At 43.4% G+C, this 16,888-nt stretch overlaps 1 protein-coding gene across 1 annotated transcript in view; it reads right to left on the bottom strand.

The window, feature by feature from the left end:
* LOC117346153 (vomeronasal type-2 receptor 26-like) overlaps positions 1-16,653 on the bottom strand; it is a 43,841-nt gene extending 27,188 nt beyond the window's left edge. The window contains exon 1 of the mRNA XM_033915554.1: positions 16,231-16,653. Coding sequence (XP_033771445.1) covers positions 16,231-16,653 — 423 coding nt within the window. The remainder of the gene's footprint in view (positions 1-16,230) is intronic.
* Positions 16,654-16,888: the final 235 nt, after the last annotated feature.

Below are 16,888 nucleotides of genomic sequence, written 5' to 3'. Positions count from 1 at the left end.
GCTGCTGCTCGGTGGGCTGCGAGAAACCAAGCCTCGACCTCGTGCCTGCCTAGCCGGAGAGGAGCGAAGGAGCCTTGCTCCGCCCCCTCCCAAACCAGCAAGAGTCCAGCAACGTTAAAATCAAGCCACACCATCAGAGCACAGCCTTTTTGCTTTGGCTGCTGTTTGGTGGGCTGTGGGAAACCAAGCCTCGACCTCGTGCCTGCCTAGCCGGAGAGGAGTGTGGGAGCCCTGCTCCGCCCCCCTCCCAAACCAGCAGGAGTCCAGCGACGTTAAAATCAAGCCGCACCAACGGCGTGCTGCCGTTCGGCGTGCCGAAGGCGCACGTCAAAGGCGCGTGTGCCTTAGCACGCGCCTTTGCGAAACACCTGCATGAGGCACCCGCATAGGTGGCCTATGATTCCAACACCCAGAACCATCCAACTTAAGCACAGACCACTGAAAATGCAGAGCCGACCACAGATCGCCACTACAAGCACATACACTGCAACCAGACCGAGTCACAGCTGGTTCTACCCACAAACAAGCTCCTTCTCAAGGGACAACCCCAACAGGACTGCCTCGCCAGACTCATAGCTCCACGGAGCCAGACTTGATAGCCAAATCGGATAAGTATTACTGCTGCATTACTGTTCGACACTGTATTTCCTTTCTAGCCCGTTGCATACTGTAACACGACACAGCACCCAGCCCATTCAATCACTTAACAGCGGCCTACATATCCTCATATACAGTATACGTAGGATAAGAATAACTGAACTAGTAAACCCCTCAGCCGGCCCAAATACTGTGTTGGTTTGTATTCCGCAAATTTGCATGGTTTTGATACTGTTCTGAATTGTATTGGAACATTCTGTTAGATATTACACTGCACTTTAGATTGTACTTTACTGTATTGCATTTTACTGTATCGCATTTTACTGTATTGCACTGTACTATACCGGTCTCTACTATAAGGCTCAAACCATAGCCATCGCGACAGGACGAGCCCTTCACAATGGCCTGGCCAAGCACAAACCGATGCACAGCACTATGCCTACTCTACCTGCTCACCACTAGGATCTGCATCGCAGACAACTCTAATGCTTCCCCATCCCCATCCATGTCACAACATACCGATCAGCAAAACCCAAAATCCCTAACCACACTCTCCCTTATTCACAAGATCACCCTCACACCAATCTGCCCACTATCCCCCCTCACCCACACAAACCATCTAAGCCCCACTCAAGAAAACCACAAACTCTAAAAAAAATGACATACACCCACTACTCCCCAATTAACTACCCCAACCAACAGATCTTACGTGGTTTTTACCTAAACATCAGATCAATGAGGAACAAATCGACTCTGATCAAAGATTGGCTGATCGAAACAAACCCCAACTTCGTCCTTCTTGCTGAAACCTGGTTGCTATCTGACAAAGGCATCATCATAAAAGATTGTCTTCCCCCAGGATTCAAGATCCTCTCACTAGCCAGAACTTGGGGAAGAGGAGGAGGTCTGGCAATAATCTTCCAGGACCAACTAAACTGCACCACTCTCAACACAATATCTTCACCCAATGCAGAAATTCTAACCATCTCTCTAACATCAAAACCTCTGCGCTCCGCACTAACCATCACCCTATTCTACATCCCTCCAAAAAAATGGACCATGTCCAAAGAGGACTTTGCGGAAACGCTACTAACCAACTCTTTAACCAGTCCTTACAACCTACTATGCGGGAACATTAATATCCATCTTGAGCAAACTGACCAATCAGAAATCTCGGATTTCTGGTCACTGCTCACTCAACTAGGCTTCGACAAACACCCCCCTATCAAAACCCATCAAAGAGGTCATCAACTAGACCTAGTGACTCTCTCCACCAAGGAACAGATCAACCTACCTTCTACTGGAAACAAGGCAACTGGTCAGACTCTTTTAGGTCTGACCATCGTCTATGCAGCTTCACCATAGGATGCCAACTCAAACCCCCCAAAAATAGTAAAACTAGAATCACCAAAACCCACACCATCAGAGGAAAAATTGACCCTACAGAATTTTGGTCCCACTTCGAAATCAACACTAATCCAACTGAAGAAACAGAACAACTCATGAGCACCTGGATCAAAGATAGTACCAATACACTAAACGAGATAGCCCCTTTCAAAACCCGCAGAATTAGATCCACAAACAAAGAGGGCTGGTTCGATTCAGAACTGCTGCTAGTTAAGAAGGGCCTCAGAAAAGCAGAAAGACTATGGCAAAAATCTGGAACCCTAGAACACAGATTGGCCTGGAGACAAAAACTAAAAAATTACAAAAACCTCACTAATGAAAAAAGGAAAAATTTCTACTCCCACAAAATCGGCAACACTAAAACCAACAGTAGTAACCTCTTCAAATTGGTCAATGACCTTTACAACATCGAGACCTTCACAAGCACACACGAAGAATCAACGCTAACTTCAAATTCACTTGCAGACTACTTTAACACCAAAATTCAAAAACTAAGGTCCACTCTACCCACCATACCCAACCCCCTCGAACAGTTCCCAATTCTCCCGGTCCCGGATTTATCTAACCCTGACCCAGGAACTAAAACAGACCTAAGCTGGAAACAATTTCAAACAATCGACTGGCACACCTTTAATACCTATTACAACAAATACTCACACACCTTCTGCAAATTGGACACATGCCCTCCGAACATTATGAAAGATGCCCCGCTCCACTTCAAAGCAAATATGATGACATGGGTTACCTCCCTTCTATCCACAGGAAACTTCCCATCTGAGCAAGGTCATATCATGATTACCACAATCATAAAAAATGTGAAAGAACCACTAGATTCCCCATCCAACTACAGACTGATCGCAAGCATCCCCTTATTCACCAAAATAGCAGAAGGGTTGATAAAGGCAGAACTCGCAGCATATCTAGAAAAATTCAACATCCTAACTGACAATCAATAAGGTTTCCGCGCAGATCACAGCACCGAAACCATCATAGCCTCCCTTCTTGATCACCTCCACTCGCTCTTCAGCAAAGGCTCAAGTGCCCTGATAATACAACTGGACCTGAGTAGTGCCTTTGACGTGGTCGATCACACTATTCTCCTAGAATGCCTGGCACACATCGGCATTTCTGATCAGGTCTTCAACTGGTTCCAGGGGTTCCTAAGAAATAGATCCTACAAGGTTTTTAAAAACAATGCGTTCTCATACAGCTGGGACAACACCTGTGGGGTCCCTCAGGTCTCCCCCCTGTCACCCACCCTGTTCAATATCTACCTGGCCTCCCTAGGTAACCTCCTACACAACCTCAAGCTCAAATTCTTTATATATGCAGATGATATCACAATAGCCATCCCTCTAACCAATTTCTCACAAGAACTACTTAACCACATCACAAATATTCTTAACCAGATTGAACTTTGGATGCTCTCGTTCAGACTGAAACTCAATCCCGACAAAACAAAATTCTTCCTAGTCACCCCCAACGACAAAATCAAAAACACTACTATTCAATTGAAAGGAATTACTTTCCCTTTTGAACTCACCCTAAAAAATTCTGGGAGTCACTCTGGACAAAAATTTATCCTTAGAAAACCACACTGACCACTTGGTCAAGAAAAGCTTCTTCGTACTTTGGAAACTACGCACAATAAAAAAATACTTCGACGACACCGCTTTCCGCCTACTGGTTCAATCTTCCATCCTCAGCATTCTTGACTACTGCAACATCATTTACCTAAACGCCACGAAGAAAACCACCAGGAGATTAAAAATAATCCAAAATACCGCCGTGCGTCTCATCTTCGGCCTAAAGAAATGGGAACATGTCACCCCCTTCTACCACCAACTACATTGGCTGCCATTCGATTCAAGAGTCCTTTTTAAATTTGCATGCCTCTGCTACAAATCGGTTAATGGCTCTACTCCAAGCTACATCAACCCCCACTTTAACCTCTATCACATGAACAAGAAATCCCGTAGAACTCAACTGTTCACCTTCCCCTCTCTAAAACTCTGTCACTATAAAAGATTCATAGACAAAACCCTCGCCTACCAAGCAGCCAAGCTCAACAAATGGCTGGCCCAAATGATACTCGAGGCCCCCTCCTACTTCGACTTCAGAAAATCTCTCAAAACTTACCTATTCAGCAAACAAGACCCCTAGCGGCCCCACCTGCTCACATTTCACCTCCCCCCTTTCCTCCCCCCCAGCTCTCAACCTCCTTTACAGCTCCTCTCCTCCCTTTCTTCAACAACCTCCCTCATCCTCTGTCAATTTCGGTTTTACTTGTTACTTAATTGTTTATTTGTTTGTAAATCTGCTTGAAAACGTAGATCCTATTCTAATTGATGTAAACCGCCTAGAACTCGCCGGGTATGGCGGTATATAAAAAATAAAATTATTATTATTATTATTCTCATCTTTTGTAGGGTCATGAAATAGTTAACTGTTGTTTAAAATATTGCTCTGGCCTACATAGCTGAAAACAGTGTATAATCTATTGACTTCATCTGCCTAAAATGTATGTCCCTACCTTACCACATTGTAAGCTGAATAGATAAGAGTTTGAGCCATGATGTACCCTGCCCTTCTGTACATTTAACTGTAAGAGTTAGATAAGTGTCCTGCTAGTGACCTGTTAGTGTGAGCTTAGAACCAATGAGTGTTAAGAAAAGTAACACGTGAAAAGCTTTTTCTAGAATTCAGTTGTATAGCCAGAAAAATGAATAAATATCTCTGTAACTTCCTGGTTTCGGCACTTCTGAGCCAGCTTGGAGCTCAGGGGTCCAGCATGCATGCTGTGAATAAAACTTGTACTTTCTTCACGCCTCTGACATTGTGTGTCCAAGTGACCTTTCATTTGGCTTCCGAACAGGGACTTGAAGGTCTCTTGACCACTGGTTACTCGATTGGTCACTTGTTTCTGGTCCTACGGCTGATATGTCTGCTTAGCCGGCTGCCTTCATTTTGGGGGGTTGGCAGACCTCAGGACGTTGGACCGCTTCAACTGACTTATCTAGTCTCAGTTTAAAGTACAAGAATCTGTATCAGTTTAATTCTGTCCTGGAGTGGCCACTATCTGGTAAGTGGGGATTGATCATCCCTTACCTGCCTCTCGTCTCCTGCCTAGTAAGCCACGTGATCTGTCGCTGAAAAGTTGTGGGAAAGGGATTCTAGGAACTGTTATTTTCTGGTTGAGTAACTGAACTGAAATCTGTTGTGTTTTGTGTGTTTGAGAGTGTCTGAGACGTCCTTGAGGATGAAGCGAGTGTGGACCTGTTAGTACTGCGTTTCCCTAGTCCAGAGATGGGCGGGGCCAGGAATTCAGGGAAGTGTTTTTGTCCTCCATTGCACAATGGGGGGATGTCTGTCTACCTGTGGGGATCCCTTGATATGTTAGCTAATTTTAAAAAAGGAATTTGTCTTTGATTATACTTAACAAATCAACCCTTATTTGTCTGTGCCAGTTAAAATGGCCGATATTTGGTGTGGGCTGGCCCCCTCTGGCTCCCTGGAAGAGGATATAACCCGTTAAGTTTTTATGCATTTGTTTGCTGTCGGTTCCTCTTCCAGTCAGCCTATTTTGCATTCCAATTGGAAAATCCTTCACCGTCCTTGCTTCAGACCTTGCCAAATTCTTCCCTTCATCTGATTCCCAAGTCCTGCAGTATCCCGGGTTTTTTTATGAGTTCTGTCTGTCCAAATGTATTAGTGAAGTTTAAACTGTCAGTTGTTCACAGCATGAGAGGAGAGTACTTTTCCTTTTGTGCTGATAAGGGCCATGAAGTGTTTAGCACTTCAAATTCGGTTTCTCCTGAAACAGATAAGTAGTTTTAGATTTAAAGTTTTTGGCTATGTTATAAAATGTTTATATATATTTAGAAATGTATGTAAACGAAAAATATGATTTCTGGAACTTATATTCCATGCTAAAAAGAAGTTCTTTGTCCAAATTTAGTAGTTATTTGTCTAAATTTAAAAATTCTGAAAAGGACTACATCTGTAATTTGATCTCTTTGATCTTTATGCACTTCTCTCTCTCCTTTGTGAAATTCTGTAGGAAGGGGGAGTAAGTCTCTACTGAGACCCATGTTGATTGTAACAAAAAAAGAAAAAAGAAAAAAATGAACAATGTTTAAACTTGTGAGTACAGTAAAACCTTGGTTTGGGAGCATAATTTGTTCCAGAAGCATGCTTGTATTCCAGGGCACTAGTGTACAAAAATATACATACTTGTATTGCAAGCCCTTGCTCGTTTGGAACAGTCACTGCATTCCTGCAGCATCATATAGAGAGGACCCATTGGCTCAGTTGTGAAAATGTGATGCTTCTATACTGTATGTATGTGTATTGCAAGACATTACTTGTATAGCAAGTTAAAATTTAATCATTGCTTGTCTTATAGAACACTTGCAAACCAAGTTATTTGCAATCCAAAGTTTTACTGTATATTCCAATCTTTGTTTTGTATTTCTGTATATAAAAAATGTAAGTTTAGGTATAACAATGTAATTTTTAGGAATGCTTTTGTATTGAAGTAAATATTTTTGCCAGTCAGCTGATAGTGAAGGGACTGCTGCTTTAGAGAGCGCTTGTGTCAGACTACCCTGCTTAGTGGATGGATCCAGAACTGCATTTTACTTAATTTTATAAGTCAGCTCTTTGGGGTAGGAACCTGATATAGAATAGGGATTGAGAACAATTCTTATGTGTTAGTACACATCTTAAGTTCAATTATTTTGTACCTTCTCTAATCTTTTGTAAACCACATAGCTCTTCACGGTATTACGGTATATAAACTGTTATTATTATTATTTATCTGAGTCTTTCAGATAGTGGGTCTGCCTTTTAAATTTTCCTGTGGCCATATTTACATTGATTTCAAGTATGCCTTCCTCATGTCACCTACCTTGGCTTTCAAATCTCCCAGGGTACCAGGTCCCTTCCTACACCCGTGTCCAGGCTGTCTGTAGTCTCCCTGTCCCTGATAACTGCAAGGCTCTGAGCACCTTTCTCAGTATTGCAGGATACTGTCCCATCTGGATCCCTGATTTCTCTACTATTGCTCGTCCTCTGTATGATTCCACCAAAGGCGCTGACTCAGCCCCTTTTGTCTGGACCCAACTTCAGGAGCGGTCTTTTCGCTGCCTCCAAAAACTCAGGCCCCTGCCTTCTGGTCCTTCTGCCCAAGAAGCTGAGCTTTATGCCCTCACTTCTGCCCTGCGCCACTCTGCCTCTCAGTCTTGCAATATATATACTGACTCCAAATATGCTTTCCTTAACTTGCATTCCCATAGGGCCATCTGGAAATATCGAGGTTTCATTACAGTCTCCGGCCGCCTGATCCATCATGCTCCCCTCATTCTTGACCTTCTTGAGGCCATACAACTACCCTCACGTGTTTCTGTTATGCACTGCCATGCTTACAGACGCGTGACGGACCTTGTCTCTCGTGGCAATGCCCTTGCCGACCGCACAGCCCGAGCTGCCAGTCTCTGCCCCCTCTTTCGGCCCCTCTGTATACAATCATTCCTTTTCTGGATTCCCTTATACCCCAGTACGCTTCTCAGAAACAGACTTGGGCATGCATTATTTTGGGCCAGTCTGTCCTAAAAGGGGGGTGGATACAAAATGCGCCAATTCAAGTGCCAATCCAGACCCACACACTGATACTTCAAACGCAAGCACAACACCCTCATAGTTATTCCTCAACACCTGGCCCTCACGATTGTCAAAAGATGCCATGATCTGGCACACTCTGGAGAACCCGCTATGAAAATTGACTCTCAAGAGACATTTCTTTATCAATCACCTTGATCAGCTAGTCCGGAATATGGTCTGACAGTGTGTTGTCGGTTCTAGAATAAAATTCCCAATCAGATGACTGCCACCTCTTGGATACCAACCTATTGGAACATATCCGATGCAGGTTCTGTCTGTAGATTTTACCCACATGCCCATTTCCCGTTCCCTCAGTCACTTCCTAGTCTTCACAGACACCCTGACTAGATGGGTCAAAGCCTTCCTTACTTGCACTGAATGCACCAGAGACGTAACCAAACACCTCCTGAATAATTCCGTGCCTTGATCTCCTTGTTTTTATAGGCCCTGCTTTCATTGCCGATGTTGTCCAACAAATTGCTTAGGCCCTCCAAATTGAATAGAAATTATATGCTGCTTACCATCCTGAGAGCTCTGGTCAGGTCGAAAGAATAAACAGAACTCTTAAGACCCTTCTCACAAAATGAATTGAAGAAACTAATCTGTCCTGGCCTGTCCTGCTGCTTTCTGTTCTTTTTCAGATTAGATGCATCCCATCTAAGCCCCATTTGAGCTCATATCCGGCCGGCCACCACCCATTGTGAACCCAGATCCTGGTTCCTTTGCTACTCTGGGATCAGATATCCTCCAGAGTCAGGTCCAGTCTTTAGCTAAAGCCCTTCAAGAGCTCCATAAATGAAAGGGCCCCACTACCGATAGCTACACAAGTCCATGGGTAATTCCCTGGAAATACAGTATGGCTAAAACTTGGAAGTCAGACCCCCTGAAACCTAGGTGGATAGGTCCTTTTACTGTCCTAATTTCTTCTCTTACAGTTGTCAAAGGTGTCCGGACATGAAACTTGGTTCCACTACAACACGGATCTTCAGCTGAAGCTTTCTAAGACCTCAAAAGTTCTGAATATTTACCACTGTACTTAGCAGGTGTTCTGAATATAATTCTTTATAAGTGTTTGAGTTTAATTGACTGCCTGTGGTTCACACTGCCTTTAGCAAGTGTCTTGAGTATAACTGTTTGAAGTTTTCTAAGTTGTGCCTGAAAGAAAAATGAGCTTCCTATGTTAGTATATATAGATATGATATTTGTGTTGCCCTCACTTATGTTTCTTTCTTCTGTATTTTGTACTTAACAAGTGCAGCCCCTTTGCCTGATGTTTGTTTGCATGAAGGAGTTAAGTACAGTGTCAAACATTTGAGGGTATTTTCTGTTTCCAACCTACTGGTGATGAAGTTTAAAAGTGGGCGGAAATCTGCATTTATAATGTTGAGGGTCCACTTATCAACCCCACTCACCCGGTGTCTTTGTATTGTGATACATGTGTGCTATTTGATGTTTCTCAAGGTCATGGTACTACCCCTAATACAGTTTTGTGTGGCTCCCTAGATTAACTGTGTTATTGTAACCTGATGCCTTTAAGAACTGCCCCTATGAGGAAACCTTCACTAATGGTGGAGCCTGTCCTTTATGAGAAAGTGTCTTGTGGGCCACCTACAATAACACACACAAATATCCCCCTAATACCCCGTCTGCCTCCCTTACTATAGGTCCTAGCTCCGGCCCCTTGTGTACTACAGGCTACTGTAATCCCATGGTTTTCACTATCACTGACCCATATAACTGGAATGCCAATGTCCAAGTCCAGAAGGCCAGAGACTGCGTGGCATTGTATATTGATGGTAAAAGGTGAGACTCAGGTACTGATGTATATGTCCGAATTGTATCCCACTCATGTGCTCCTGTCTATCACTCTGTGGTGTTTCCCCAGTTTTATGAAATTATGAAAGTAGATACTAATATCCTGTAATCACTAGAAATCTGTTTATATAGTTTGCTGAAACTATAGGTCAGACTCTTAATGTTAGCAATTATTTTGTATGAGGAGGGACTGGTATGGGAGAACAGTGGCTATGGGAGGCAAAGCAGCTGGACATGTTAAACCTGACTTCACAGACCCTCACTTTTACGTCAGGTCTACGACCTTCACGATGGGCCTTGTGAACCTCCATTGTTGCTTCCCACTGTCTTCAGCGCCCTTCAGACACTGCTTAATGGAACTTCCTATGAATGATGGCCAGCTCCTGATAGTTGATACTGGCTCGGTGATCTGTTTGCCTACTCTTGATTGCCTGCTAACTAGACTGGTACGTGTGCTTCGCATGATTCGTCCCAGCTTCTTCCCGATGGTGAACACCTGGGAGCCCCTGTATTCAACACCAGAGGTCGCCAAAAGTGGTCTACTTCCACCAATTCCCTTAAAATAGGTGAATGGGGTGATGACTGGCCTGCAGAACGGATCATTGCTGCTTATGAACCTGCCACATGGACCGAGGATGACATCTGGGGCTATCGGACCCCAATCTATATGCTGAACTGCATTATTTATCTACAAGCTGTACTCGAACTGATAACCAATGAGACCTCCCGAGCTTTGAGTACCATTGGCAGAGCGAATGCTAAAATGCGCACTGCTATTTATCAGAATCGTCTAGCTTTGGACTATTTACTAGCTGCTGTGCCTGTGGTAAATTCAACCTCTCCAACTGCTGCCTTGAACTTGAGTAAAATGATTGAGGACGTTGTGGATCGTATCACCAAACTGGCTCATGTTCCCTGACGTGATCTTACTGCAGACTGGATCTCTGGTACCTTCAGCTCCTGGTTGCCCTCTGGTTCAGCACTGAATATCATCTTGCTGGTTGCCGCCCTGTCTTCTCTGCTCCTTTGCTGCCTGCCCTGTGTGGTCCCCATAGCCATAAAGCTGCTCCACTGAACTATGGACTCTGCTGTCAAACGTTCCACTGCTGCATTGGCCCTCTCCCAGTATCGTCCCTTACCCACTGGGGACCCTGACTTTCCTGACCCCTAACTTTATTTTGTCAGGCTTGGCTCCTTAGGTACGCCAGCCTGAAAGGGGGAATGTAGGGTCATGAAATAGTTAACTGTTGTTTAAAATATTGCTCTGGCCTACATAGCTGAAAACAGTGTATAATCTATTGACTTCATCTGCCTAAAATGTATGTCCCTACCTTACCACATTGTAAGCTGAATAGATAAGAGTTTGAGCCATGATGTACCCTGCCCTTCTGTACATTTAACTGTAAGAGTTAGATAAGTGTCCTGCTAGTGACCTGTTAGTGTGAGCTTAGAACCAATGAGTGTTAAGAAAAGTAACACGTGAAAAGCTTTTTCTAGAATTCAGTTGTATAGCCAGAAAAATGAATAAATATCTCTGTAACTTCCTGGTTTCGGCACTTCTGAGCCAGCTTTGAGCTCAGGGGTCCAGCATGCATGCTGTGAATAAAACTTGTACTTTCTTCACGCCTCTGACATTGTGTGTCCAAGTGACCTTTCACTTTTATAGCCACAATTTTTACTTTCCTTTTTTTAGCTTTAAGATAATTAGTTAATATTCTTTTCACTTTATTTGAGTTTCCATAATACAGAGTCTGCTGAGAAAACAACTCTTTCCTAGCCATTTTAGAGGAAATCTCATTGTATTTGTATTTAGCTTTTAAAAGGGCCTGTAAAGTACTTTGTTCCCATTTCAAGACCAGCTGTGACTCTAAAGGGTCCTTTTATCAAGCCGCACTAGCGGGGTTAGCATGTCGGACATTTCATCACGCGATAACCCCCGCGGCCAGCTAAAAAATTAATGCCTGCTCAATGCAGGCATTAGAGGCTAGCACGGAAGGTGGTTTAACATGCGGTATTACGTGCGTTAAACCCCTACCGCAGCTTGATAAAAGGACCCCTAAGTCTTTAATAATTTGTTCCAAATTAGAGAGTTCTAACTTAAGTTATTTCCTGACTTGAGCCAAATATGAGATAATTTGGCCTCTTATGGTAGCTTTAAAAGCATCCCAAAGTATTTCTAAAGAGATCTCCTCTGAGATATTAAGTTGAAAATATTCCTTCATTTTTATTTGTAACTCCACCATGATCTGACAAAATGATTGGATCAATAGTGGCTTTTGTAATCTGTTGTACAAATATGTCTGATACAAATACATAATCTATACATGAAAATTTCCAAGCATTATAATGAAGGATCCACCATATATCCTTCAATCCACAAGATTGAACCAGATTATCCAATCCTAATGATTTTAAAATCCTACAAGGTTTTTTATCCATCAATGGATCCATAACAGCCAGTAGTAGAATTAACTGCTGAAGATCCTTTAAAAATTCAATTTGATTTGAATTAGGGGCATAGATGTTAATGAGTGTCATCTTATGTTTACCCAGGCTCATACTTACCTGAGCCCATCTCCCTAAAGGATGAGCAGAGAGCAATTTAAATGTAGCCAAACATTTTTTATTGATTAAAATAGCCACTCCAGCCTTCTTACCCACCGCAGGAGTGGAAAAACAGTGTTTAACCCACCCTTTTGCCAGCTTACTTGATTCTAATGCATTTAAATGTTTTTCTTGAATGTAATATATATCTGCATCTTGTTGTTTCAAGAAATTAAGCGTTTTTCCTCTTAATTGGATGATTAAGGCCATTGACAATGAGTGAGAACAATTTCAGTCATGTCTATTCTAGCAAAGATGAGACCCTAAAATATAATCCAACCTGCTTAACCCTTATTAGCATTATATAAACATTATACATTCTTATACTACTATAAATAGTCCCTCTCCCCTACCCCATATATAATACGAATGTTTAAAAGCATCCATTTAGTTTGGTAACTCAAAGACCCCCTCAGGCATTCTCTAAACTCTTTTTCAAAATTCAACCTTGTATCCCTTTAAGATTACTACATGAATCAACTTCTCATATGACACTACTGATTAATAATTTATAATATATTTGAGATAATCTTTATAACTTATTAATTTAACCCAGAATAAATTATTGTTCTGAAAATCTTAAAACTATGGGGCTCATAATCGAAAGAGAAAAACGTCCATAAACCGGCCTAAGTCGGCACTTGGATGAACATTTCCCAAAAACGTCCAAGTACTGATAATAAAAACGGGTTTTAGTGGGGTGGGAAGTAGGCTAGCTTAGACTTAGTCATACAGCATGTATAACCGAAAGATATACAGCCCAGGATCAATGGAACTTGGACGCTGTGACTTAGACCATGTAAAACATGGTATAAGTCACAAAAACCCACCTAAAGTCACCAGATAAGCACTGCAAACACATAAAACAGACCCCCACACACTACCCCATTGATCACCGACCCCCCCACCCCCATAAAAATATTAATCACACCTTTAAAATTCAGCCTCCAGACCATCATCACCTGGCCGCCTGGCATAGGAAAGCCTAGTTGTCCAGCACAGAGGCGGCTTAAGCCATCTTGGGGGTGGGTTAAGGACCCATGAAGAGGACCCATGGTCATAAGCCCCTGTAATCACTCCATTGATAATGAAACATGTGCACACCCCCAAAACCCTTTTTTACTGGCATATAAGTGGCTCCTACAGCCGTAAGGGCTATTGGGGTGATAGATAAGTAGGTCTAAAGGAGCCCTACTGGGTGTACTGAGGTATACCGCTAGTCACCTTCTCACAGTCTGAGAACTTCCCATTTATGCCCACTCTCTGCCTTCTGTTCTCCAGCCAATTTCCTATCCATCTTTGTATATCCCCCTCTATTCCATGGCTTTGTATTTTCCTGAGAAGTCTCTCATGTGGAACCTTGTCGAACGCTTTCTGGAAGTCCAAGTATATTACGTCCACTGGTTCACCACTATCGATTTGTTTGTTCACAGTCTCAAAAAATTGAAGTAAATTCGTCAAACATGATTTCCCTTTTCTGAAGCCATGTTGACTGGCTCTCATCAGGTCATGTGTATCCAAGTGCCAGACTATGCTATCCTTAATCAGTGCTTCAACAATCTTTCCAGGGACAGACATAAGGCTCACCGGTCTTTAGTTGCCCGGTTCTCCTCTTGATCCTTTTTTGAAAATTGGCGTGACGTTCACTATCTTCCAGTTGTCTGGTATCTGTCCAGTTCTAATTGACAGGTTGGCAAGTTTTTGCAATAATTCTCCGATTTCAACCTTCAGTTCTTTTAAGACTCTTGGGTGAATTCCATTTGGTCCAGGGGATTTGTCGCTTTTGAGTTTGTCGATCATGGCGAGGCTGTCCTCTGTTACTCCTTTGAATACTTTCACTGCTACTGGTATTGTTGTGGTGTCCTCCTTTGTAAAACAGATGCAAAGAAGGAATTTAGTCTGTCTGCAATTTGTTTGTCTTCCTTGATGTACCCTTTTCTTCCTTGGTCGTCCAGTGGTCCTACCGCCTCTTTTGCGGGGTTTTTCCCTCTTACATACCTAAAGAAAGGCTTGAAATTTTTGGCCTCTTGTGCTATTTTCTCCTCATAGTCCTTTTTGGCTTCCCTCACCACCTTGTGATTGTTTTCATGCATTTCCATTTTTTAAAAGAGTCCTTTTCTTTTATGGCTTCCTTCAACCCTCTAGTAAGCCATGCCGGTTCTCCTTTGCCTTTTTTTTTCCTTTCTTTGGAGATCCGCGTAATGTAGAGATTTTGTGCTTCCGTTATAGTATTTTTCATCAGGGACCATACCTGATCTACCATTTTAACTTTGTCCATCTTATTTTTGAGCCGTCGTTTCATCATGACTCTCATGCTATCGTATCTTTCCATTTTAAAGTTTAAGGTCGTGGTTAATGTTTTGGTACGTTTCCCTTTCCCGATGTCAAGTTTAAAGTTGATCATGTTGTGATCACTCATCCCCATTGGGACCGTGACCTCTACTTCTTTAGTCGGTCCCATAAAGCCATTTAGGACCAAGTCCCTACTGTTTCTTTCACGGTATCCTTTTCTGATTCTGCGTTGTCTCCTTTATTTGCTTTGTGGTCATCCCCTCCTGTGTCTGAGTAGTTGTTCGTAGTTCCTTCTTCGGGGCATCTTGTTGTCTGGGCCATCGACTGGTGGTCGACTGTCCCTTAGTTTAAAGCCTTCTCGATGGCCCTTTTCATGTTGCCTGCCAATACTCTTGCTCCTTCCTTGTTGAGGTGTAGTCCGTCCTTCCTGTAGTACTTGCTTTTTCCCCAGAACGCCAGCCAGTTGCGCATGAAGTCAAAGCTTTCCTCTTCACACCATCATCTCATCCAGGCGTTGATCGCTTGCAATTCCCCTTGTAGATTTCCATCCGCTCTTGGTACCGGGAAGATCACTGAGAAAGCCACCTTCACCTCCCTGATCTTCAGTTTTCTTCCGAGTGAGCAGAACTGGCCCTTCATCTCTTCCCTGTCATACTTCCGTCCGCTCACATCGTTGGTTCTCATGTGGATAAGCACAGCAGAGTCCTCTCCCCCTGCACTGTCTATGATCCTGGAGATCCTGTTGGCCACACCCTTCACTCTTGCTCCAGGCAGGCAGATGATGATTCTATCCTCTCTCCCTCCTGCGGTGTGGCTGTCCACATGACATATAATGGAGTCTCCTATGATGATCCCCGTCTTCTTTATTCGGGGGTTCCTTGGAAGTCATAAATCCACATCCTTGGTATAGGGCCAATCTTCTCCCTCCTGCAATACTCTTGAAGCTGGATTCAGCTCTTTGTGTGGGGGGACGTCTTTATGCGTTGCCACCCAGTCGGGCCCGCGAGAGCACTGCGGCGTTCACCAACGGGTGACAGCACAATCCTGGCATAGCTCCTAATGAGGGAAGAGCCTACATAGTAGTTCAGTTCACTGGTGTATTAACTAAATCAATATCAGATACACCGCATATGGCCAACAGTTTTAATTCAAAATAAAAAAAAAAACCAAAGCAACAAAGCTGACTTTCTGTCTCAGCACAAAAATAGCAAAAGATAATACTTCTGCCCAGGTTCTTGGAAGCTCAATTAGCCAAAAGGAATCAACACAAAAAATTATCCTTTCCCAGGTAAGTATTGCTAAGTCCTCAGTTCAGCACAGTCTTTAACTATTTATTCAGAGAATGCCAAACTCACAGTCCTCAGTTCATTATACTCCAAGGATTCCTGGATTTAACTTATCTTAGTTCCGGTCTTTACCTGGTCCTTGGGGTTTTTGAACAAGCAAAACAAAACTCCAACACTGTACAGCACTCCAGTCCTGGTGTTCCAGGAACAGGATTGCCGGGTTCACTCTCACAAAAAGCTTTTCACAAGCACCCCACTAAATTACCCAACCCGAGGTCTTCTGTGAACCCAACCCCAATCCTGTAAGTTCTCAGTCTTGCTCCAGTACTCACACCAGCCACACACCAGCTTCTCACAAAGTTCTCCCCAGCTGGTATGGAGTAGCTCAATTAGTGCTAAGCACCAGTTCAGTACTTCTTCCAGCCCAGCTGCTGTGCAACAAAAAAAACAGTTTTGAAACACATTCTTTGCTAGGTCCTGGTAATCAAAAATAGTTCCAACAAAAACTCTTTAAGGAAACTTCCAAAAGCAAAATAATAATTCATGAGCAGGAAACTGCCACACTCACATCACTGGGTTCCAGGGATTCCACTCCAGGCATTTCCAACTCTGTTACTTCCATTTGTTCCTCTGGAACCTCTTGCTCTGCCATGCCCTGTATTACAGGACTTTCCCAGTCCATGGGTTCTGGTTTAGGCGCTTGCCCTTGCCAGGCCAGAAGGATCCTTTCTGCCAGCCCTTCCTGAGCTGTCCCTCTCAGACTCTTTGAGAACTGCTTTAAGGGAGAAGAGCTACTCCCAGTCTTACGTGGCTGAGGTACTGCTTTGGAGGCTCTCTGGCTCCTTCTCAGCTCAGTAATAAAATTACAGTCTGAGAGCTGATTGTATCTCCTAAGGGAGCTTGTTTTCCTGACGGGCTTTGGCTTGGGAAAGGAAACTAAGTTTGCATCACATTCATTCTCCTCAGAATAGGCAGCAATGTTCTTCACCATCTTTGAGGCCCTACCTGCTTCGGGATTCCTGGTTAGGAGAGTCAGCTTAACCCCTATCCTACCCTTGACCGAGTCATCCTTGGGGATGAAAATGTCACAGCGTTCTCTCTCCTTCTCCTAGTGTGCGGTCATCCCCTATCTCAGCTTCAGTCTCTTCTGAATTTGTAGGAGTGTCTTCTCTCCTCTCATCTAGGCCATCTTCCTGGATTTCTCTTTCCAGCCCTGGGATCTCCAC

Source organism: Geotrypetes seraphini, chromosome 12 (genome assembly GCF_902459505.1).
Source record: "Geotrypetes seraphini chromosome 12, aGeoSer1.1, whole genome shotgun sequence".
Classification (NCBI taxonomy): Eukaryota; Metazoa; Chordata; class Amphibia; order Gymnophiona; family Dermophiidae; genus Geotrypetes; species Geotrypetes seraphini.
This window is presented reverse-complemented; position numbering and strand designations above follow the sequence as displayed.